This window comes from Nematostella vectensis, chromosome 5, assembly GCF_932526225.1.
Source record: "Nematostella vectensis chromosome 5, jaNemVect1.1, whole genome shotgun sequence".
NCBI classification, from domain to species: Eukaryota; Metazoa; Cnidaria; class Anthozoa; order Actiniaria; family Edwardsiidae; genus Nematostella; species Nematostella vectensis.
The window spans coordinates 6097507-6121099 of NC_064038.1; the positions used below are offsets into that span (position 1 = coordinate 6097507).

Below are 23593 nucleotides of genomic sequence, written 5' to 3' on the forward strand. Positions count from 1 at the left end.
CATGCGCTCCCTTTATACAGCGATAATTAGATGAGTTCATCAGCAAGAATAGAGTTTGACAATTGTGAGATCACCTTTAACCTTAAACTAAAAATACCAGTCTTATAGAAAAAATATCTGAAGACACTGGAGTGCTATCTTTATAAAACAACAATGAGTTCATTAGCTAGAATAGACAAATTTGATAATGATGAGATTACCTTCAACCAGGGCGTGACCCACTGGATCAACTCCAATATTCCTACCAGCTAATAATACCGATTTTATTACAAGAGAAACACTCACTATATTGAAAACACTGTTTGTTATCCAATCGCTATTAACCCCCTAACCTTAACGATACCACCTATTCTGGATCAACTCCAATAATTCCCTACTAGATAATAATTCCAACCTTATTACAAGAGCAGTACTCGGTATATTGCGAACACTGTTTGTTATCCAATTGCTATTAACCCTCTCACCTTAACAATACCACCCATACTCCACGCGACAAGCACTTCAGTTCATTGCGCAGTCATCCCTTATACAGCTTTAGAAAGGTCTTTTATAAGTAGCGATGTTTGTTAATCGATTCATCGCACGTTGAACAACAAGTTAAACACGTCGTTACATCTAGATTTAAGATCAGTGAAAAACAAACGAGTTTATCAATTGAAAAAGCCATCTATTGAAATCTTTTACTGGCACAGAAGGTTCATCAAAAGGTTTCATCTTAGTGATATCGTAAGCGAGTAGAATTGACTTTATTGAGTTATTCAAGATGGCGGCTGAGACCCGGCGCAATGCATCACGGGTATGCTGTACTAACCGTTGGCTTTCTCTGCAGACGCGTGAGACGTGACCATCATGAGGCTTGCTATGGGCTGCCTGTGGCAGGTAGCGGCACTATTGCTGAGCGTTCTGCAAGTCAACGGAAGAATAGAAAGTGAGTACTTTAATTACTGGGTATTTTTTAACATACTTTTCTAATACTCTGATAAATGTATGCATGGCGCAGGCCATGGCATTGTTCACTTTCATTGTTTTACCCCGTTCTCCAATACGCTCAAGTATTCTCAATCGTTTCAGACAATGCCTTGCGTAAATCTGTGAGAGTATTGGACAACCCCCATTTGTTGTTTATAGGGGTATTTTTTAAACATATTTTTTAAGATTTTTTGAATGAGGTAAAGGTCTGTTACTCGATTTATCTTCGATATTTCATCAATCATCAATTTCATTCACAATCAAGTAAGGCGTGACGCTAATCGTCTCCGTCGAGGAGTAGCAGTATATACAATATAACACATGATCGCAGAATCTAATAACTAAACAAATATTAATCCATTGACTCAGAAGCTCATTGTCATCCTACAAGTTGGCATACATGCTTCCTAAATTCTGGCGCTCTACGAAATCTACGAAAAACGTCATTTTCATTTAACATCATGTCTCTTGTCCACTCACAGGTGTAGACTTGCTCAAAGCTTTCAGCGTTAACGACAACCTCAAAGGTGTTTTAAGCACTAAAGGAGTACCGGGAGAGAATGGACGAGCATTCGAGATAACAAGGAGTGTGGCCCTGCTTAATAAGAACTCTGAATTCGTTGACAAGCTCTCTGTGAGTGCCGCCGAGCTTGGCCGGTTTACACTGACAGCGAATATTCAATTGGGCAAGTCAACATACGGGACTTTGTTCTCAATACAACCAAAAGGAGAAGGTAAGGAATGTGCTAGGCAGGTATATCAGTGTTGGAGTAAAGCTTATGAAGAATAAGCGATTTATGGGGTTACATTAGGGTAGATTTGGGTGAGGGTCACTATAAGGAACCCACATATCGGAATTTGCATATCAAGAAATGGCTAGCGGGCCCCGGCCCCCCCTTTTTTTTCAGACATTTGGCTTAAAAATAACAAGAAATATAAGGAATTAAAACGGAAAAACAATACGTCCGGCCCCTTTTTTTAACTTCTGGATTCGCCCCTGAAGACCATATATTTGTGTAATTGTCGAGGTATTATTACTAGCGTTTTTTTTCACCATACATGAATTACCTTATCACATCAGTCATATTGTAAGACTTAGATTAATCCCAACTTCATACGGCTTTTATCCTAACAGTCAACTGTGTCCAATGTGTGGCTATCTTTTTTAGTAGTTTAAATGAAATGCGAGAAAAGTCGGTAATTCTGTACTTTGGAGGGTGATTAGATTTAAAATGTAGAGATGGATGACCGGAGCATTTAGGATGCCATTTTCAATTCAAATTAAGTAAATGATTTGCAGCTCTGGACCTCGCATTGCAAATAACACTATTCGTTTCATCTTCAACAGGTCGGGTTATATTCGCGCTAGTGTTTAGCTGCTATAGCTCATGTCGACTTGGCTTGTACTACCCCGAAGGCGAAGACACTAAACGAACGTTCTTCCATCGAATCATCGATATATCGGACGGTTCCTGGCACAAGATGGCCCTCCATATCGATACCAACAACAAGGGTGAGCACTTGGTAGAGCTTTATATGGACTGCAAGTTCACGGGGAGAAAGAAGATACCGGTTGGCTTGAAGGAGTTGCTTCCCAAGAGTAAGGGAAACAAGGAGTATCAGTTCCACTTGGCACAGAGGAGTTTTTACAACATGGTGTACGTTCCTTGGAGGGTAAGTTTGTGCAGGGTGGCCAGTACCAGAAGAACTCTGACAATTAGGACATCGCTAGCTGGAAAACTGTCTTAATTAAGGGATGCTCTAATTGAGAGGTTAACAATCTGAGAATTTCTTTCATTGGGACTAAGAGGGAAACGTGAAATATTGGAAGAGGGACGAAACGCCAATAGTACGTTAGTCGCCCAGTTGACCAAGAAGGAAGGGAAGGGTTATAAAAGCTTTTTGACACGTCTTCATACCTTCACGATATAACGATAACAATGCAATGGTCACTTTGCAGACAGGCAGACCAGCTTTAGAGAACTCAATAAACATGAACTCCATTAGAATGACTCTTTCGTTTGATTTATTTTCAGGGAAGCTTACAAAATGTGTTTCTGATATTCGGTAGTCGGCTGAGACGCTTTGCAGACCCCGACACATGTTTTCAGAAATCTGTGTCAGAGATTTTATCACAAGTCTCAACTAAACAACCATCAACTGAAAGGCCAAAACCAAGGACAGAAAAGCCAAGGCCAATAACCCAACCACCGACAACACAACGTCCGAGGCCTAAAACTCGGCGACCAGAACCGAGGACAGAGCTGCCACAGCCGAGGACATATCGACCAGAGACGAGAACATATCGACCAGATCCAAGGACATATCGACCAGATCCGAAAACGTATCAACCATGGCCACAAAGAACAGAGTCTCCGGAAGACAAATATCTTAAAACATCTTCGCATGGTGGCGGAGATTCACCGTCGACATTTGAATCTTTCAATCCAGGTGAGCCACAATCTCAAAATGTGACTTCTATATCATCCAAACACTACTTCAACATTCTGCGTATGTCTGCATGCTTAGTGCCTGATACTTCTTAGTGGTCCAGGTGCAAAGGTTTGATCAGTGTTTTATTTGTGTTTGTATTGTATTCAGAAGGCAAGGAGCTCTCGGCAACACTTGTACCGGTGCTAAAGACCTTAGCCATGCCTGAACTGAAGACAGAAGACGATAAGTTGGACTACCTCATTCAGCTCATCCGGGACATGCGACGAGAGCAGCAGGAGAGAGAGTCGATGCTCTGGAAGAAGATTGAGATACTGAAGATTGATATGAATAGCCAGGTAAATGAGATGTGAGAACAAGGGATAGGGTATATGAATAGCCAGGTAAATAAGATGTGAGAACAAGGGATAGGGTATATGAATAGCCAGGTAAATGAGATGTGAGAACAAGGGATAGGGTATATGAATAGCTAGGTAAATGAGATGTGAGAACAAGGGGTGGGTATTGAATAGCCAGGTAAATAAGATATGATTACAAGGGATAGGGTATATGAATAGCTAGGTAAATGAGATATGAGAACAATGGATCGGGTATTGAATAGCAGGTAAATGAGATATGAGAACAATGGATCGTGTATTAAATAGCAGGTAAATGAGATATGAGAACAAGGGATGGAGTATTGAATAACCAGGTAAACGAGATATGAGTACAAGGGATCAGTAGGTAAATGAGATATGAGTACAAGTTATGGGGTATTGAATAGCTGGTTAAATGAGATATAAGAACGAGGACGGCACTTTGGGTATTTCAGTGAAAAAACATGTTCTTGTTAATTTCTATTGCAATAAATTCTATAACGTCCGCACGTTCAAGGAAAATCAAGCCAATTCACCCTCTGGATAAACCCATTTCTTGTCAATATGTCCATTAGTCTAATATTTATTTTTCTCTTTCCCAGTCCAACGCGTTCCATTACGTCCGCACGTTCCTTGAGAAAGGAGGAGCATGTCGTGCGGGCTCACTTCCCGCTAGTAAACCCATCATCGCCGTCGGGGTCAGCGGCGACCCTGTCAATGGAAACAACCCAAGTCCTGTGATAGCGAACGGTAATACAATACAACCTCTTTGAAATGGCCACCCTAGATCTTGTGATAGCGAACGGTAATACAATACAACCTCTTTAAAATGGCCACCCTAGATGTTGTGGTAGCGAACGGTAATACAATACAATACAACCTCTTTAATCTGGCCATCCTAGGTGTTGTGGTAGCGAACGGTGATACAATACAACCTCTTTAAAATGGCCACCCTAGGTGTTGTTGTAGCGAACGGTAATACAATATAACCTCTTTAAAATGGCCACCCTGGATCTTGTGGTAGCGAACGGTAATACAATACAACCTCTTTAAAATGGCCATCCTAGGTGTTGTGGTAGCGAACGGTAATACAATACAATACAATACAATACAATACAATACAATACAATACAATACAATACAATACAATACAATACAACCTCTTTAATCTGGCCATCCTAGGTGTTGTGGTAGCGAACGGTTATACAAAACAACCTCTTTAATCTGGCCACCCTAGATCTTGTGGTAGCGAACGGTAATACAATACAATACAACCTCTTTTAAATGGCCACCCTAGATCTTGTGCTAGCGAACGGTAATACAATACAACCTCTTTAATCTGGCCATCCTAGGTGTTGTGGTAGCGAATGGTAATACAATACAGCCTCTTTAATCTGGCCATCCTAGATCTTGTGGTAGCGAACGGTAATACAATACAATACAACCTCTTTAAAATGGCCACCCTAGATCTTGTGGTAGCGAACGGTAATACAATACAACATCTTTAATCTGGCCATCCTAGGTCTTGTGGTAGCGAACGGTAATACAATACAACCTCTTTAATCTGGCCATCCTAGATCTAGTGGTAGCGAACGGTAATACAATACAACCTCTTTAATCTGGCCATCCTAGGTGTTGTGGTAGCGAACGGTAATACAATACAATACAACCTCTTTTATCTGGCCATCCTAGGTGTTGTGGTAGCGAACGGTGATACAAAACAACCTCTTTAATCTGGCCACCCTAGATCTTGTGGTAGCGAACGGTAATACAATACAACCTCTTTAATCTGGCCATCCTAGATCTTGTGGTAGCGAACGGTAATACAATACAACCTCTTTAATCTGGCCATTCTAGATCTTGTGGTAGCGAACGGTAATACAATACAACCTCTTTAATCTGGCCATCCTAGATCTTGTGGTAGCGAACGGTAATACAATACAACCTCTTTAATCTGGCCATCCTAGGTGTTGTGGTAGCGAACGGTAATACAATACAATACAACCTCTTTAAAATGGTCACCCTAGATCTTGTGGTAGCGAACGGTAATACAATACAACCTCTTTTAAAATGGCCACCCTACATCTTGTGGTAGCGAACGGTAATACAATACAACCTCTTTAATCTGGCCACCCTAGATCTTGTGATAGCAAACGGTAATACAATACAATACAACCTCTTTAATCTGGCCATCCTAGATCTTGTGGTAGCGAACGGTAATACAATACAACCTCTTCAAAATGGCCACCCTAGATCTTGTGGTAGCGAACGGTAATACAATACAATACAACCTCATTAATCTGGCCACCTTAGATCTTGTGATAGCGAACGGTAATACAATACAACCTCTTTCAAATGGCCATCCTAGATCTTGTGATAGCGAACGGTAATACAATACAATACAACCTCTTTAATCTGGCCATCCTAGGTCTTGTGGTAGCGAACGGTAATACAATACAACCTCTTTAAAATGGCCATCCTAGGTGTTGTGGTAGCGAACGGTAATACAATACAATACAACCTCTTTAATCTGGCCACCCTAGATCTTGTGGTAGCGAACGGTAATACAATACAACCTCTTTAAAATGGCCATCCTAGGTGTTGTGGTAGCGAACGGTAATACAATACAATACAACCTCTTTAATCTGGCCATCCTAGGTGTAGTGATAGCGAACGGTAATACAAAACAACCTCTTTAATCTGGCCATCCTAGATCTTGTGGTAGCGAACGGTAATACAATACAACCTCTTTAATCTGGCCATCCTAGATCTTGTGGAAGCGAACGGTAATACAATACAATACAACCTCTTTAAAATGGCCACCCTAGATCTTGTGGTAGCGAACGGTAATACAATACAACCTCTTTAATCTGGCCATCCTAGGTCTAGTGGTAGCGAACGGTAATACAATACAACCTCTTTAATCTGGCCATCCTAGATCTTGTGGTAGCGAACGGTAATACAATACAACCTCTTTAATCTGGCCATCCTAGGTGTTGTGGTAGCGAACGGTAATACAATACAATACAACCTCTTTTATCTGGCCATCCTAGGTGTTGTGGTAGCGAACGGTGATACAAAACAACCTCTTTAATCTGGCCACCCTAGATCTTGTGGTAGCGAACGGTAATACAATACAATACAACCTCTTTAAAATGGCCACCCTAGATCTTGTGGTAGCGAACGGTAATACAATACAACCTCTTTAATCTGGCCATCCTAGGTCTAGTGGTAGCGAACGGTAATACAATACAACCTCTTTAATCTGGCCATCCTAGATCTTGTGGTAGCTCACGGTAATACAATACAACCTCTTTAATCTGGCCATCCTAGGTGTTGTGGTAGCGAACGGTAATACAATACAATACAACCTCTTTTATCTGGCCATCCTAGGTGTTGTGGTAGCGAACGGTGATACAAAACAACCTCTTTAATCTGGCCATCCTAGATCTTGTGGTAGCGAACGGTGATACAATACAACCTCTTTAATCTGGCCACCCTAGATCTTGTGGTAGCGAACGGTAATACAATACAACCTCTTTAATCTGGCCATCCTAGATCTTGTGGTAGCGAACGGTAATACAATACAACCTCTTTAATCTGGCCATCCTAGGTGTTGTGGTAGCGAACGGTAATACAATACAATACAACCTCTTTAAAATGGCCACCCTAGATCTTGTGGTAGCGAACGGTAATACAATACAACCTCTTTAAAATGGCCACCCTAGATCTTGTGGTAGCGAACGGTAATACAATACAACCTCTTTAATCTGGCCACCCTAGATCTTGTGATAGCAAACGGTAATACAATACAATACAACCTCTTTAATCTGGCCATCCTAGATCTTGTGGTAGCGAACGGTAATACAATACAACCTCTTCAAAATGGCCACCCTAGATCTTGTGGTAGCGAACGGTAATACAATACAATACAACCTCTTTAATCTGGCCACCTTAGATCTTGTGATAGCGAACGGTAATACAATACAACCTCTTTCAAATGGCCATCCTGGATCTTGTGATAGCGAACGGTAATACAATACAATACAACCTCTTTAATCTGGCCATCCTAGGTCTTGTGGTAGCGAACGGTAATACAATACAACCTCTTTAATCTGGCCATCCTAGGTGTTGTGGTAGCGAACGGTAATACAATACAACCTCTTTAATCTGGCCACCCTAGGTGTTGTGATAGCGAACGGTCATACAATACAACCTCTTTAATCTGGCCATCCTAGATCTTGTGGTAGCGAACGGTAATACAATACAGCCTCTTTAAAATGGCCACCCTAGATGTTGTGGTAGCGAACGGTAATACAATACAACCTCTTTAAAATGGCCATCCTAGATCTTGTGGTAGCGAACGGTAATACAATACAACCTCTTTAAAATGGCCATCCTAGATCTTGTGGTAGCGAACGGTAATACAATACAGCCTCTTTAAAATGGCCACCCTAGATGTTGTGGTAGCGAACGGTAATACAATACAACCTCTTTAAAATGGCTACCCTAGATCTTGTTGTAGCGAACGGTAATACAGTACAACCTCCTTAAAACGGACATCCTCATGCCCTGTGGAAGCCCACTACACACATGGTTTTGTGGTGTGTCCCCAATACAGGCTAAAATTTCCATTAAAGAGGTGCTGAGCTAGAATTTGGAGATGAAGCAAAGGCTGCTGTCCATTTATTGAATAACTAATCCATCTATATATGTATTTCTTACTAATTCTAAGAAAACAGGAACGGGAATATGCCTGGTTATTTCAGAGTGAATAATGTTTCTTTGGTAACTGTCAATACATTAGAGGATAGGCCAGAGGACAAAAGTCGAGGCTGAAAATACTTTTATGGGAGTGCACCTGATATCATGCCCTCTCATGAGATTTGATATTTCTATTGACTAGATTTTATCGACTTCTTTATATGTCTTTATCTTCCACCCTACTACGTGTCAAGTACATAGTTTTGATATCTTTGTTTTTGACTCGGTAGGCGGAGGCAGCCCTCAGAAATGCGCCCAAAAGCCGTGCTTCCCTTACGTGAAATGCACTGAGACGCCCGGTCAGGGCCTCGGGTTTCGATGTGGGCCTTGCCCTCCCGGATTCTCTGGAAATGGTATTCGGTGTACTGATGTGAACGAGGTAGGTGAGATTCGCTGTTGGTTTATCTAATCAGCTGCTGCAGCTTCGGGAGTCTCAGTCGTCAAGGGTGTTGACGGTACTCCTTTCTTTCAGTGTGATCTCTTCCCATGTTCTTCTCTCACCACTTGTACAAACCTCAAGCCCGGCTATAGATGCTCCGAGTGTCCTAGAGGTTTCCATGGCAACGCAACTCTTGGACTTGGGACGGAGTTTGCCAAGAAACACAAACAGGTAACCCGCGCATCCATCAAAATTAGCACCGTGAGACCAACCTCAGTGACAATTCCTACTAACAATTCGCACAGAGGCGCACTCGATTTGAAACCTCGCTTTATTGTGCCTTGCGCACCACTATAACTGGAGAACGTTACAATACACAATCATACATACTTTACTGTATTTATTACAGGTCTGCAAGGATATTGACGAATGCAGCGATGGTAAAAACGGCGGTTGCTCAATCTACTCAGAATGTATTAACACTCCGGGCAGTTTCCGTTGCGGGCCGTGCAGGCCTGGCTACCAAGGTGACCCATATAGAGAATGCACGCCTATTCTTTTCTGCTCTGGGGGACCAAAGTCTAATCCCTGTGGCAAGAAAGCAACTTGTATTCCGAGAAACAAAGGAAAAAGCTACGATTGCGAGGTAGGTGGCACTTCCAAATTTTTTTTTTGTCTTTCAAGACCTTTATACTTTTTTAAAACACCCTATTGCGGGCTTTTATTAACACCTCTCAATTCTTCTATACCGTTACTGACGCTTACCAACTGGCTCCTGCATTTGGACCTAAATTATTTTCGTCTCGTAAATCTGGCTAACCAGCATGTTATCAATAACAAACAGACATATTTCATCCTCAGTGTTCGTTCAGTGTCCGCCAGATAAAAAGGTAATAACATACGAATACTTCTCTTATTCATGTTAACGGTCTGGCATCACAGTGAGCCAGATCAGATACAAGCCAGTAATTCATACTATGGCTGCTGTTCTTACTATTCTTTCCTTTTGATTCTCGTTCACTTTAGCATTGACGTCTTGCGTGCAGTATATAGATCCTAACCTATCTACTGGGGTTTGTTTCAGTGCGATCCGGGATACGCTGGTGATGGCAAGGTGTGCGGTATTGATAGCGACATGGACGGGTTTCCGGACAACCAGCTCTCGTGTAAAGGACCAAATTGCCAGCGTGTAAGTGAATATGATCATACACATTGTCGTCATCATCATCATCATCATCAGCATCATCATCATCATCATCATCATCATCATCATCATCATCATCATCAACGTCATCATCAACATCATCATCATCATCATCATCAACATCATCATCAACATCATCATCAACATCATCATCATCATCATCATCATCATCATCATCGCAACATTGTCGTTGTCATCATGATTATGATCACCAAGTGATCAACAACCATCCGTAGGCGTCATGACCACTATAAACAGTATTATTTGAATCCTTCCCAATCCCCAAGTAAATAAAAATTAGAAGCAACAACAGAATTCTTAGCTCAATTCTAGTGTACCGCTGTTCAAAACTAATAGCCCATAGGCTAGAGGTATATCTTCGAAATCATTTCGCACTTTGCTTTTGTATCCCATAGGATAACTGCAGATACCGCCCTAACACAGGACAAGAGGACAATGATGGTGATGGGATTGGAGACGCCTGTGAATATGACGCCGATGGGGACGGTCTTCCAAACGATGTGGTAAATAAACAGTGAGGTGGACAGGGGACGGGAAATTAGAGGGAGGAGTGTTTGGATGGCGACGATTAGGAGTTCATAGGATGGGGAGGGGACGGCCTATTGAACGATTCGATAAATACTAAGTAACGGGTGCATAGATGGGTTATGAGGAGTGGATGGCGTACTGAACGATGCGGTAAATAATAAGTAACGTGTGCATAGGTGGGTCATGGGGAGGGGACGGTGCACTGAACAATGTGATAAATACTAAGTAACGTGTGCATAGGTGGGTCATGGGGAGGGGACGGTGCACTGAACAATGTGATAAATACTAAGTAACGTGTGCATAGGTGGGTTATGGGGAGGGGACGGCGTGCTGAACGATGTGATAAATACTAAGTAACGTGTGCATAGGTGGGTTATGGGGAGGGGACGGTGCACTGAACGATGTGATAAATACTAAGTAACGTGTGCATAGGTGGGTTATGGGGAGGGGATGGCGTACTGAACGATGTGATAAATACTAAGTAACGTGTGCATAGGTGGGTTATGGGGAGGGGATGGCGTACTCAACGATGTGATAAATACTAAGTAACGTGTGCATAGGTGGGTTATGGGGAGGGGACGGTGCACTGAACGATGTGATTAATACTAAGGAACGAGTACATAGCTATGAGGTGGGGACGATCTGTCAAACGGTGTGATAAATACGACGGGTGCATAGGCGAGCTATGAGATTGACAGTATACAAAACGATGTGGTAAATTGTCAGATGGACACAGAGGAGGGGGTATAAGGGGGAGAGGGGGGGACGAACGTCTACCGAGGGTACATAGACGCCAGGCTGGAGGGATGAGTGTAATAATTAGGTCTGATTGAGGGAGGAAGATAGGTTTGAAGGGGGAATGTGGAAGGACGGATTGATAGCTGAATGAATAAAAGGTTGATGGGGTAGGTGAAGCGGGCAAAAGGTTATAAGGGAACAAAGTTGAGTAGCTAGGGTTAGAGTTCTAAATGGAAAGTAAATAAAAAAGTGGAAAGTGGATAAAAACGCCAAAGGATCGAAACAATAACCACGAAAACGGAGAAGATTTAAAACCTTAGCACAAACGACTGTCGACTGTTACCGAATTGTCCTGGTATATGCCCATATTTTCTCAGCAAGTGCAGAAAGCACGAGTAGTGCATGAATCCGCTTATCTCACAAGTGCTTCATTCATGAACGCTCCGCTACTGTTCTAAGCATGTTGGGTTTTAACTGTTGTCTGACCAACTAACCGTTGAAGAAGGCCTCCCAGTGCTTATTCGTACGACCTCTAAATCCCTGAATTGCAGAACTTACAGCCCATAGACACGAGACTCAGCACGTCTGGTACCAGCCGCCGGTTGAATGACAGGGTAAGAATACAAAGCGATATTTGGTCTCTTCTATGACAACTTAAGTTGTTAAAATTGCTGTACAAGGTGACGTATTTTTAGCGAATTTTCTTCAAAGAAATTTGGCAATGCCCAAGCACTGGGGGTACTGTTAGCTGTATGTGCATCATATATTAATCATACTTACTGATGCAGTGTAACTAACCTTAAAAAACGCGTACGCATGCATGTGCACTGCTGCATCAAATACGTTTGCATGCAATAGTCACAAAGAATGATCTTGGTTTGGTTTTTGAGAGATGAATAGGACACGAGGACAGTCGTATGGCAACAGTGGGCAGTATAGTCTTATAGGGTAATGCCTGGTCGAAATGGTTTTTATATATAAAGTCATACTCAGTTAAATATCATGATTGTTTAAATAAATTCGAACTTTAGGAGAATAAAATTAAATATAATAATAATGGAAAGCTGAATTATGAGAACGCATGGTCTAGTAGAAGCCATGGAAGGTGGTACTTCAGGCAACCGCCATGCGACTTGTTAAAACACGGAGCAAAACTAAGATCCGTTGGCTTATGTGGAGGAGGGAAAACCGGAGAAACCAGAGAAAACCCTCGGAGTAAATGCAAAAACCAATAACTCAACTCTCGTCGGAACCGGGAATCAAACCCGGAACCCAGTGGCGAGACGCGCATGCACTTGCAACTGCCTCACCAATCTAGATCAACTGGAATTCTTGAAAACGGCGTGAATGACAGAAATGTCATTGAACATGTCTACAGCTGCACCATATGATGCATAACACCATTCACCTTAAAGTATCGTTTAGTCTCCTTGAAACATTTGTCAATGCGTACCATTTCACTCAACGAGCCACAGCTGATGGAAGCAACATCGGCTCGTTTGCTGGTCCCTACTGATCACTCTAACCTTCTCCAGGACAACTGTCCACGTGTACCAAACCCGGATCAAGCCAACTCCGACTCGGACCAGATCGGGGACGCGTGCGACAATTGCCCAACCATCAGTAACCCCGATCAGAAGGATACAGATGGAGACGGGATGGGCGACCTGTGTGACGTCGACATCGACGGCGATGGTAAGAGAGGGTTCAAGGGTGTGGCAAGGGAGGGTTAGGGTAGGGTAGGAGTGGTTGTTCGCTAGAATATCAGCAACCCCGATTAGAATACGGATGGAGAAGGGATGGACGGCCTGTGTGACGTCGACATCGACGGTATGAGAGAGGGTATAAGGGCGTGGGTCAGGGATGTGGAAGCCTGGTTGTTAATTCTGATAAAGAGGATACAGAAGTTAGAAGGATTGGCAACCTGTGAGACGCTAGCAATGACAAGGATAGCAAGGGTTAAGGTTTGACAAGGATGATAAAACGGTTTTGACAAGGGTTTGCAGTAGTTGTGTAGATGTGTTGCAGTAGATGTGATTTTTGCGGAGAGAAAAACTATAAGTCTGGGTCTAACAGAATATCGGTAACCCTGTTAAGAAGGGCATCGGTAGGGATGGGATTGGTAAACTATGCGAAGTTAGTATCGGGGGAGGTGTTAAGAGAGGGAACAAGATCTTAGTTCGTGGATCCAATGATAATAAAAATACGTAGCTGGCATCCTTTTGAGTCGACGCCCTTCGTAAGGGAGGGTTGGGGTGTGGCAAGATAGGAGGGATTGGTCGGTAAGAGTATCCCCAACTCTTGCAAGAATGATACGGGTGGAAATCTGAGGAGCTCGGTACGCTGTCATCGAAAAGATGGGTTAGGGTGTGGCAAGATTGTGACAGTGAGGTCAGAGTACGACCGGCAGGTTGTCTATAATTGAACTTCAAAATCTGGTTTTCGTCATAATAATGATATGGCATTTTCTTGTACATAGGAATTATCAACGTATTGGACAACTGTCCCTTGGTGTCTAACAGAGACCAGAAAAACACGGATGGGGACCCACTAGGCGATGCCTGCGACAACTGCATCAACGCCAGAAACCCTACACAGGTCAGCACACGAAACTTTTTCCTTTGGTTCAGTCATTCTTTATTCTTCTTCTTCAGTAAAAGGGTAACGGTAAATGAAAAATCAAATATGGACTAAATGACTGAACTTCCTTACTCTGATAACAGAATAAGATATAAAGTACTGTTGCTTATTCCCAGGCCGACCGTGATGGTGACGGCATTGGTGATGCTTGTGACTACAACGAAGACACGTGAGTGAACGAGAATCTGTTAGACATGTTATTAGAATGTTAGGAAAAGCATGCAGATAATAGAAAAGGCGAAACCTTTTAAGGCAGGCCTGTACCCATGGGGGGGGGGGGGGTGCAGGGGGTGCTAACACCCCCCCCCCCCTTCCCCCCACCCCCCACAACAAGGTCCATTTTCGGTTCCCAATGGACGTGCTATTTGTAGACAAAACTATAAAGCATAAGCTAGATCACTCTGGTACACAGCCAAATCCGACAATAAACGTCCCGTGGAGATACTGCAAAGGCATAAAAAATCCCTTTTTGTTCTTTCGGGGATGGTCAGATTTGTATCAGAGAACTTATTCCCTCCCTCCCCCCCCCTTCCCGGAAAAATGAGGTCCACTTTTTCAGATTTTGCACTCTCCCAAGAAAAATCCTGGGTATGGGCCTGTAAGGTATATTATACTTAAAAGTATAATTCAAACATGTAATCGAGGAAACAAGACGATTCCTTACCATCTCGGAGCAAAAGACGAAGGTCTAACGCACGGCTAAAACGCCCGGGACGACAGTAAAACTACTCTTGTGTTTATTTATTTCCTTGACATTGAGAATTGTTCTTTTATCAAAGCTTTCATCTGTGGAAGGTCTAATCGTTTCCTTCAACCATCAGGGACCGTGACGGCATAGACGATAGGCATGATAACTGCCCAGGGAAACCAAACAGCGCACAACTAGACACGGACGGGGACGGCAAAGGTGAGAAACCGATGAAACATGGCTGAAGATGGCCGTGCCTGGCCGATAAATGGATAATCCCACTAACTCGTTCTTGGGGCACAGGCCCGTGCCCATGGGGGTGCAGGGGATGCGAACGCACCCCCCCCCCCCCCCCGCCTATCCCCCTCACCGGCGGAAGGTTCAATTTCGGTTCTCAATAGACGTGCTATTTGTAGACAAAACTAGAAAGCATAAGATAGATCACTCTGGTATGAGCCAAATCCGACAATAAACGTCCCGTGGAGATACTGCAAAGGCATAAAAAAAATCCCGTTTTGCTTTTTCGGGAAAATTAGGTCCACTTTTTTCGGATTTCGCACTCCCCCCCACCCCCCAGAAAAATCCTAGGTACGGGTCTGGGGCACCCACCCTCGCTTCGCGGATACCTCGAACCTTTATATTGAACTTGTTACTCACATTAAGGGTTCAATTCAACGGGAGTTCAACTGCAGTGAACAATAAGAAATGTTTCTAAAAGAAAAGCCTTGCCTTCAAATACTGGCGTGACATGTCGATATATCACTTAACACAAATATTGAAAATACTTGCTGTAGGTGATGCGTGCGATGATGATGATGACAACGATGGCATTCCCGATTACCGCGACAACTGCCGGCTCGTACCAAACAGTGACCAAAGGGATACGGACCGTAAGTAATGACGTCATCCATGCGATAACAATAGCTAAGCAAGACACTACCATAGGTTACGCATTGTAAGTCATGACGTCATCTGTACAATAACATTCCACTCCAATCTCCGCAAGAAACTACCACGAGATACGGGCTGTAAGTAAAGACGTCGCTAGGCGATAACACCGACCTTATAGTTCTTAAGCCATAATCTATGCACGCTTGGCAATTTTCACAGGAATAACCAGTAAATTGCCCCTTAATATAAGTGTTTGCTGTATAATCCAGTGGACGGCATCGGTGATGCTTGCCAGGGTGACCAAGACAATGACGGTGTACCAGACGTGAATGACACGTGTCCCTTTAACCCGAAGATTCACAAGACAGACTTTAGCCAGTACAAAAACATCAAGTTGGACCCCCTCAGCACAAAGCAAGACCAACCACAATGGCGGGCAAGCCAACGGGTAAGGCATTGGCAAGACCAACCTTAATGGCGGGCAAGCCAAAGGTAAGGCTGTAGAAGTCAAGGGGTAAGGCAAAGCAAGCCAACGTGTAACAGAGTAGCAAGCTAAGGGGGTAGGGCAGTTGCAAGCCAAAAGGTAAGGCAGTAGCAAGCGAAAAGGTAAGGCAGTAGCAAGCCAAGCGGTAAGGCAGTAGCAAGCCAAGCGGTGAGGCAGTAGCAAACCAAGGGGTAAGACAATAGCAAGCCAAGGGGTAAGGGTGTAGCAAGCCAAGGGGTAATGGTGTAGCAAGCCAAGCAGTAAGGCAGTAGCAAGCCAAGCGGTAAGGGTGTAGCAAACCAAGGGGTAAGGCAGTAGCAAACCAAGGGGTAAGACAGTAGCAAGCCAAGGGGTAAGGGTGTAGCAAACCAAGGGGTAAGACAGTAGCAAGCCAAGGGGTAAGGGTGTAGCAAGCCAAGGGGTAAGGCAGTAGCAAGCCAAGGGGTAAGGCAGTAGCAAGCCGAGGGGTAAGGGTGTAGCAAGCCAAGGGGTAAGGGTGTAGCAAGCCGAGGGGTAAGGCAGTAGCAAACTAAGCGGTAAGGCAGTAGCAAGCCAAGGGGTAAGGGTGTAGCAAGCCAAGGGGTAAGGGTGTAGCAAGCCGAGGGGTAAGGGTGTAGCAAGCCAAGGGGTAAGACAGTAGCAAGCCAAGGGGTAAGGCAGTAGCAAACCAAGGGGTAAGACAGTAGCAAGCCAAGGGGTAAGGGTGTAGCAAACCAAGGGGTAAGACAGTAGCAAGCCAAGGGGTAATGGTGTAGCAAGCAAAGCGGTAAGGGTGTAGCAAACCAAGGGGTAAGGCAGTAGCAAACCAAGGGGTAAGACAATAGCAAGCCAAGGGGTAAGGGTGTAGCAAACCAAGGGGTAAGACAGTAGCAAGCCAAGGGGTAATGGTGTAGCAAGCCAAGGGGTAAGGCAGTAGCAAGCCAAGGGGTAAGGCAATAGCAAGCCGAGGGGTAAGGGTGTAGCAAGCCAAGGGGTAAGGGTGTAGCAAGCCAAGGGGTAAGGGTGTAGCAAGCCAAGGGGTAAGGGTGTAGCAAGCCAAGGGGTAAGGCAGTAGCAAACCAAGGGGTAAGGGTGAAGCAAGCCAAGGGGTAAGGGTGCAGCAAGCCAAGGGGTAAGGGTGTAGCAAGCCAAGGGGTAAGGCAGTAGCAAGCAAAAAGGTAAGGCAGTAGCAAACCAAGGGGTAAGGGTGTAGCAAGCCGAGGAGTAAGGGTGTAGCAAGCCAAGGGGTAAGGGTGTAGCAAGCCAAGGGGTAAGGCAGTAGCAAGCCAAGGGGTAAGGGCGTAGCAAGCCAAGGGGTAAGGCAGTAGCAAGCCGAGGGGTAAGGGTGTAGCAAGCCAAGGGGTAAGGGTGTAGCAAGCCGAGGGTTAAGGGTGTAGCAAGCCAAGGGGTAAGACAGTAGCAAGCCAAGGGGTAAGGGTGTAGCAAGCCAAGGAGTAAGGCAGTAGCCAACCAAGCGGTAAGGCAGTAGCAAGCCAAGGGGTAAGGGTGTAGCAAGCCAAGGGGTAAGGGTGTAGCAAGCCGAGGGGTAAGGGTGTAGCAAGCCAAGCGGTAAGGCAGTAGCAAGCCGAGGGGTAAGGGTGTAGCAAGCCAAGGGGTAAGGCAGTAGCCAACCAAGCGGTAAGGCAGTAGCAAGCCAAGGGGTAAGGGTGTAGCAAGCCAAGGGGTAAGGGTGTAGCAAGCCGAGGGGTAAGGGTGTAGCAAGCCAAGTGTTAAGGCAGTAGCAAGCCGAGGGATAAGGCATTAGCAAGCCAAGGGGTAAGACAGTAGCAAGCAAAGGGTATAAGGGTGTAGCAAGCCAAGCGGTAAGGCAGTAGCAAGCCGAGGGGTAAGGCAGTAGCAAGCCGAGGGGTAAGGCAGTAGCAAGCCGAGGGGTAAGGGTGTAGCAAACCAAGGGGTAAGGGTGTAGCAAGACAAGGGGTAAGGGTGTAGCAAGCCAAGGGGTAAGGGTGTAGCAAGCCAAGGGGTAAGAGTGTAGCAAGCCAAGGGGTAAGGGTGTAGCAAGACAAGGGGTAAGGGTGTAGCAAGCCAAGGGGTAAGGGTGTAGCAAGCCAAGGGGTAAGGCAGTAGCAAACCAAGGGCTAAGGGTGTAGCAAGCCAAGGGGTAAGGGTGTAGCAAGCCGAGGGGTAAGGCAGTAGCAAACCAAGCGGTAAGGCAGTAGCAAGCCAAGGGGTAAGGGTGTAGCAAGCCAAGGGGTAAGGGTGTAGCAAGCGGAGGGGTAAGGGTGTAGCAAGCCAAGGGGTAAGGCAGTAGCAAGCGAAAAGGTAAGGCATTAGCAAAAGAAAAGGTAAGGCAGTTGCAAGCCAAAAGGTAAGGCAGTAGCAAGCGAAAGTTAAGGCAGTAGCAAGCCAAGAGGTAAGGCAGTAGCAAGCCAAGCGGTAAGGGTGTAGCAAACCAAGGGGTAAGGGTGTAGCAAGACAAGGGGTAAGGGTGTAGCAAGCCAAGGGGTAAGGGTGTAGCAAGCCAAGGGGTAAGAGTGTAGCAAGCCAAGGGGTAAGGGTGTAGCAAGCCAAGGGGTAAGGGTGTAGCAAGCCAAGGGGTAAGGCAGTAGCAAACCAAGGGCTAAGGGTGTAGCAAGCCAAGGGGTAAGGGTGTAGCAAACCAAGCGGTAAGGCAGTAGCAAGCCAAGGGGTAAGGGTGTAGCAAGCCAAGGGGTAAGGGTGTAGCAAGCCGAGGGGTAAGGGTGTAGCAAGCCAAGGGGTAAGGCAGTAGCAAGCCAAAAGGTAAGGCAGTAGCAAGCGAAAAGTTAAGGCAGTAGCAAGCCAAGAGGTAAGGCAGTAGCAAGCCAAGCGGTAAGGCAGTAGCAAGCCAAGCGGTAAGGGTGTAGCAAACCAAGGGGTTAGGCAGTAGCAAACCAAGGGGTAAGACAGTAGCAAGCCAAGGGGTAAGGGTGTAGCAAACCAAGGGGTAAGACAGTAGCAAGCCAAGGGGTAATGGTGTAGCAAGCCAAGGGGTAAGGCAGTAGCAAGCCAAGGGGTAAGGCAGTAGCAAGCCGAGGGGTAAGGGTGTAGAAAGCCAAGGGGTAAGGGTGTAGCAAGCCGAGGGGTAAGGCAGTAGCAAACCAAGCGGTAAGGCAGTAGCAAGCCAAGGGGTAAGGGTGTAGCAAGCCAAGGGGTAAGGGTGTAGCAAGCCGAGGGGTAAGGGTGTAGCAAGCCAAGGGGTAAGACAGTAGCAAGCCAAGGGGTAAGGTAGTATCTAGCCAAGTGGTAAGGCAGTAGCAGGCCAAGGGGTAAGGCAATAGCAAGACAAGCGGTTATTCAGTAGCAAGCCAGGGGGTAATGCAGTAGCAAGCCAAGCGGTAATGCAGTAGCAAGACAAGCGGTAATTCAGTAGGAAGCCAAGGGGTAATGCAGTAGCAAGCTAATGAATAAGCTAGTAGCTAGCCAACCACAATGGCGTACAAGCCAACGGGCAGACAGGGTATGTTTGAAGGGTCTTTCAAGATTAGAATACCAAAGTGTCGTGCCGTAATGAGATGTGATAAGAGGGGTTCTCGACGAAGTCTACCATTGTCTAGCAAATTTTGGTATCTTGGCGACGGCTTTGAAATGTTACTATCCATCGTACTTTTAAATACATATGTTTGTTGGTTTATTGTAGGGTGATGAGGTTTTCCAAATTCTGAACAGCAATGTTGGACTCCTCGTTGGTAAGTATTGTATTATAGGATCGTCTCCATCAATGCTTTCATAGTTTGACCAACTACCCGTCATATCACCGACAAAAACGTCCGTGAGAACGCCCAGAGTCAAGATTTAAGAATGTCAATCACCCTCTCCTTTGTTATTGTGTATCATTGAAAATAGAGCGGTTTATTCGCAAGGAAAATTCAAAATAATGAACTAACATAAAGGCTGATATGTTATTGAGGATATTTGATTGAAAATATCTTGGTTACTCGCTTGAATTAGCCGATGGAAATAGATGATTTGTGTGACTCGCCATTGAGCGGGAGCGTAAAATGGCGGCGTGATTGGCCTTAAAACCTCGTACAAACAACGCCAGCATCACCCAGCATTGTTGGCATAGCGTCATTTTTTTCATACGACATGATTATCTTGGCGAACTTTGCTAAATTTTACATTTGAGATGTCAAAAATGTATTGGGTACGGTGGTTTATTCACAAGAAAAGTTACAATAACGGTTAAATTGATGCCTTGACGGGGTATAGTGCAGGAACGTTAAAAGTGACATCATGTCACAGTACTTAACCGCTTATAAGAACCTAGAATTTAAGAACTTGTTAGCCTAAAAATACGAATTTAGACCCCAAATAAAAACCTAATTAGCCTAAAATTTTAACAGGTTCTTATTAACAAGAATAAATTATTAAATCAATATTTTGAGCATGATAATAAGAGTTTAAATATACTTTAAGCGGTCTTGACCACTTATTGTACGAAGGTGAGGCCAGTATCGACATCTAATCAGTCTAGAAACCGCACTTCTACCAGCCATTCATATATTAACTCTTCTTTTAAACTCAGAACCTATTTAAGAAAAACCAAGGAAAAAAACCCTGGAAAAACCAAGGCTCTTTTAAGCGGGTATGTACTGCATTCTTTAAAAGCCTATACCTTAATCTACTCCCTCTTTCCAGCTGACCAAGTGTACGAAGACGTTGAGTACAAAGGCACCATGTTCGTCAACACAAACCACGACGACGACATCATTGGATTCGCTTTTGGGTACCAGGATTACAGCACATTCTTCCTGGTTTCCTGGAAAAAGAAGGAGCAGGTCTACTGGGACGTAAAACCATTCAGAGCGACAGCCGAAACTCACATCACCCTTAAGGTACACTTCAATATCAAGCTTATTTTTGGGGGGAACCATTTGTATGACTATTTTGTAAGCACTTCTTGTTTAATGAGCGTTATTTGGGAAATTAGGTGTAGCTTTAAGACCGTGATATACATACCTCAAACGAGATATTCAAACAGTCAACCGTATGTCTCAACAACCTAATAAACATTCCACCTATATCCTTTGGTATTTCACGATTTTACATGTCTCGCTGTAAATTGTATTTTTAATTATTTTTTTATTTTTGCAGAAAATAAAATCAACTACAGGCCCATCGAAAGCCCTAAGAAATGCTCTATGGCACAGTGGAGATACAACACAACAGGTGCTTGTACAGCTATTTTTACATTGATCGCTGGTATGGAAACGTACTGTCCTAAAGTTAATAGTATAAAAAAGCAAAATTGTCATATACTGACCGGGATACCTGTGTCAGGAAGTAGACCGCTGTAAATAGTGTAGGCTCAGGTGACTCATGTTCCGAGGCGAACGGCCTGTCAAGTTGTTGTTGGTTTATTATGGAAAGTTCGTGTGCTAATTAAAGGATAACCAAGGTTATTATAAAAATCAAAACTATCTAAATAATTATGTGTTTTTGGAATTCATAGACTAAGGTTCTATGGAAGAGTAAAAATCAAAGAGGCTGGAGACATCGAGTTGCTTATAGATGGGAAATCACTTACACCCCTTCTAATGGATATTTAAGGTAAGGATCAGTTATAAAAGCGCTACAGATGTGAACTGCACAGGGTTGGGAACCACCCTGTACTTATTTAGGGTGTATCATTTGGGTGGTATTTTTGGGGGTGTTAAATATGATGTCCACTTCTGTATACTTTTTATTGTTTGGTCCATAGTGTTTTTCCATGCTATATAGTATCTTTTGCAGTGTATGGTTAATGAATTGACTAGGTGTTATTATAATAACCCTTGAGCCTAAATAATAACCCTTATAATAACCCTATTCTCTCTTATTTATCATTTGGTCCATAGTGATTTTGCATGCTATATAGTGTCTTGTGCAGGGTTTTGTTCGTGAATTGACTACAGATGTTATCTGTCTTGCAGAGTTCGCATGTGGGATGGAAGGCACGTTATCATGGACACTGGTCGGTTACGGGACCTGGATATCCGGGGTGGGAGGCTAGGGATGTTCAGCTTTTCACAAGAGAGTATTGTTTGGAGTGCTTTGTCTGTGCACTGTTTAGGTGAGTCCCAGACACAAAGTGTCAAGCAATATATGTCACAAAACCCATGTTATGCAACACATGTCACATAACCCATGTTATGCAACATATGTCACACAACCCATGTCATGCAACACACATGTCATGCAACAACAAAGTCTTTTGTGTAGGTTGTTCTAGTTGAGGTTTAGACACAGGACTTTTTGACTTGCATAGATCAAAGGATCCCCCTCCCAAATGCACTGTAGCTTAAGATCCTCTGCCTCCCCAAAGAATGGTACCTTAAAGATCCCCCTGCTCCACAAAGAACTTGTACGGAAAAGTCCTTCCCACCCCTCCCCCAAAAGCACTTGCACCTTAAAACCCCCTAAACCCTCCTTCTAGATTTGCTACTGAATTTTTTTAGAATAAAACGATTCTGAACAAAGAAGATTAAAAAGGGATATGACCAATACTTGATCCTCCCACCACCATCTATGGTACCCCTATGATAACCTGTGAGGTTAATTTATCAACATTCCACATTCATTTGCCACTGAAAATTTGAAAATAAAAAGATTCTGAATAGAGAAGTTAGAAACGGGATGACCAATGCTTGATCCCCTGCCCACGATTTGGCCCCTATGATGACCTGTTTGGTAAATTTATCCATAATCTGTTTGCGAGTCACTTTAAATTTATGGTTGACAAACATGTGTTCTAGATACCGAATAAGACACCGCTGTTACAAGGTGGCAAGAAGTGTTGGTTTCCGTCTTGCCAACCAAAACTACTACCATTACACCTTTGTACTATGGCAAGATAACAGCTCCAAGAAGACCCTGAACACGAGACTGTATACACTGTACAGATAATAGAGAGCCTATTTGTTGTAGGTATTAGAATGAGGTCTCGCTGGGTTACAGACAATTAAAATCTGTAATACATATGGCAGAACAAGATGGTTATATGATGCCAATAAACTCAATCAAACTGTCAGTGGTACAGAAAGAGCAAAATTACATAGTATAGGTTGCTAATAACAATTAACCTACTAAGGACATATAAATAGCTAGTGAACATTCTAAAAAAGGTAGAAGCTATTGCCTCATCTGAAGGAGTTTTAGACATTTCAAAGGGACAAATAACATATAATTAATCACATCTCCCTGTTCAACAGTATATAGTGTATGAACTATGTATACAGAAAGTATCTTATATTTCAAGATATGATACGAATGCAAGTACACAAGTCAATAAAAATGTGCAGAGTAACTGTAAATAGCCATAGGGGAGATATTACAAAGCTATGATTTTTATGTTAATCTGGAATTACTTCCTTTGGGTAAAGGAAGGTGGGTTTTCTTTTCTTACTAGCATACCCATGCAATTTGTATGTCTAGGCCATGGAATGAAAATCTTATTTTCCTTGTAGCCGAAACAAAGGCTGATTAATGCTCAGAAATATTTGTCAAATTATGCCACATTTTATAAAAGCTGCACATCTTA

General features: G+C 43.8%; 1 protein-coding gene across 10 annotated transcripts in view; it reads left to right on the forward strand.

Annotated features, from left to right (window-relative positions):
• LOC5511185 (cartilage oligomeric matrix protein) overlaps positions 1–23083 on the forward strand; it is a 45026-nt gene extending 21943 nt beyond the window's left edge. For 6 of the 10 annotated variants that reach the window (XM_048727429.1, XM_048727428.1, XM_048727433.1 and 3 more), the window contains 23 exons: positions 830–928; positions 1452–1703; positions 2318–2643; positions 3006–3420; positions 3571–3758; positions 4379–4526; positions 8771–8919; positions 9013–9150; positions 9329–9565; positions 10004–10108; positions 10540–10647; positions 11962–12024; positions 12946–13105; positions 13890–14008; positions 14167–14219; positions 14872–14957; positions 15533–15628; positions 15899–16077; positions 19712–19760; positions 20713–20909; positions 21169–21243; positions 21527–21624; positions 21987–22641. In XM_048727429.1, coding sequence (XP_048583386.1) covers positions 850–928; positions 1452–1703; positions 2318–2643; positions 3006–3420; positions 3571–3758; positions 4379–4526; positions 8771–8919; positions 9013–9150; positions 9329–9565; positions 10004–10108; positions 10540–10647; positions 11962–12024; positions 12946–13105; positions 13890–14008; positions 14167–14219; positions 14872–14957; positions 15533–15628; positions 15899–16077; positions 19712–19760; positions 20713–20909; positions 21169–21243; positions 21527–21624; positions 21987–22197 — 3531 coding nt within the window. In that variant the 5' untranslated portion in view covers positions 830–849 and the 3' untranslated portion in view covers positions 22198–22641. Of the gene's footprint in view, positions 1–829; positions 929–1451; positions 1704–2317; positions 2644–3005; positions 3421–3570; positions 3759–4378; positions 4527–8770; positions 8920–9012; positions 9151–9328; positions 9566–10003; positions 10109–10539; positions 10648–11961; positions 12025–12945; positions 13106–13889; positions 14009–14166; positions 14220–14871; positions 14958–15532; positions 15629–15898; positions 16078–19711; positions 19761–20712; positions 20910–21168; positions 21244–21526; positions 21629–21986; positions 22642–22808 lie in introns of those variants that run through there. The other 4 variants (XM_048727435.1, XM_048727434.1, XM_048727436.1 and 1 more) reach the window with 4 other exon arrangements.
• The last annotated feature ends 510 nt before the right edge of the window (positions 23084–23593 follow it).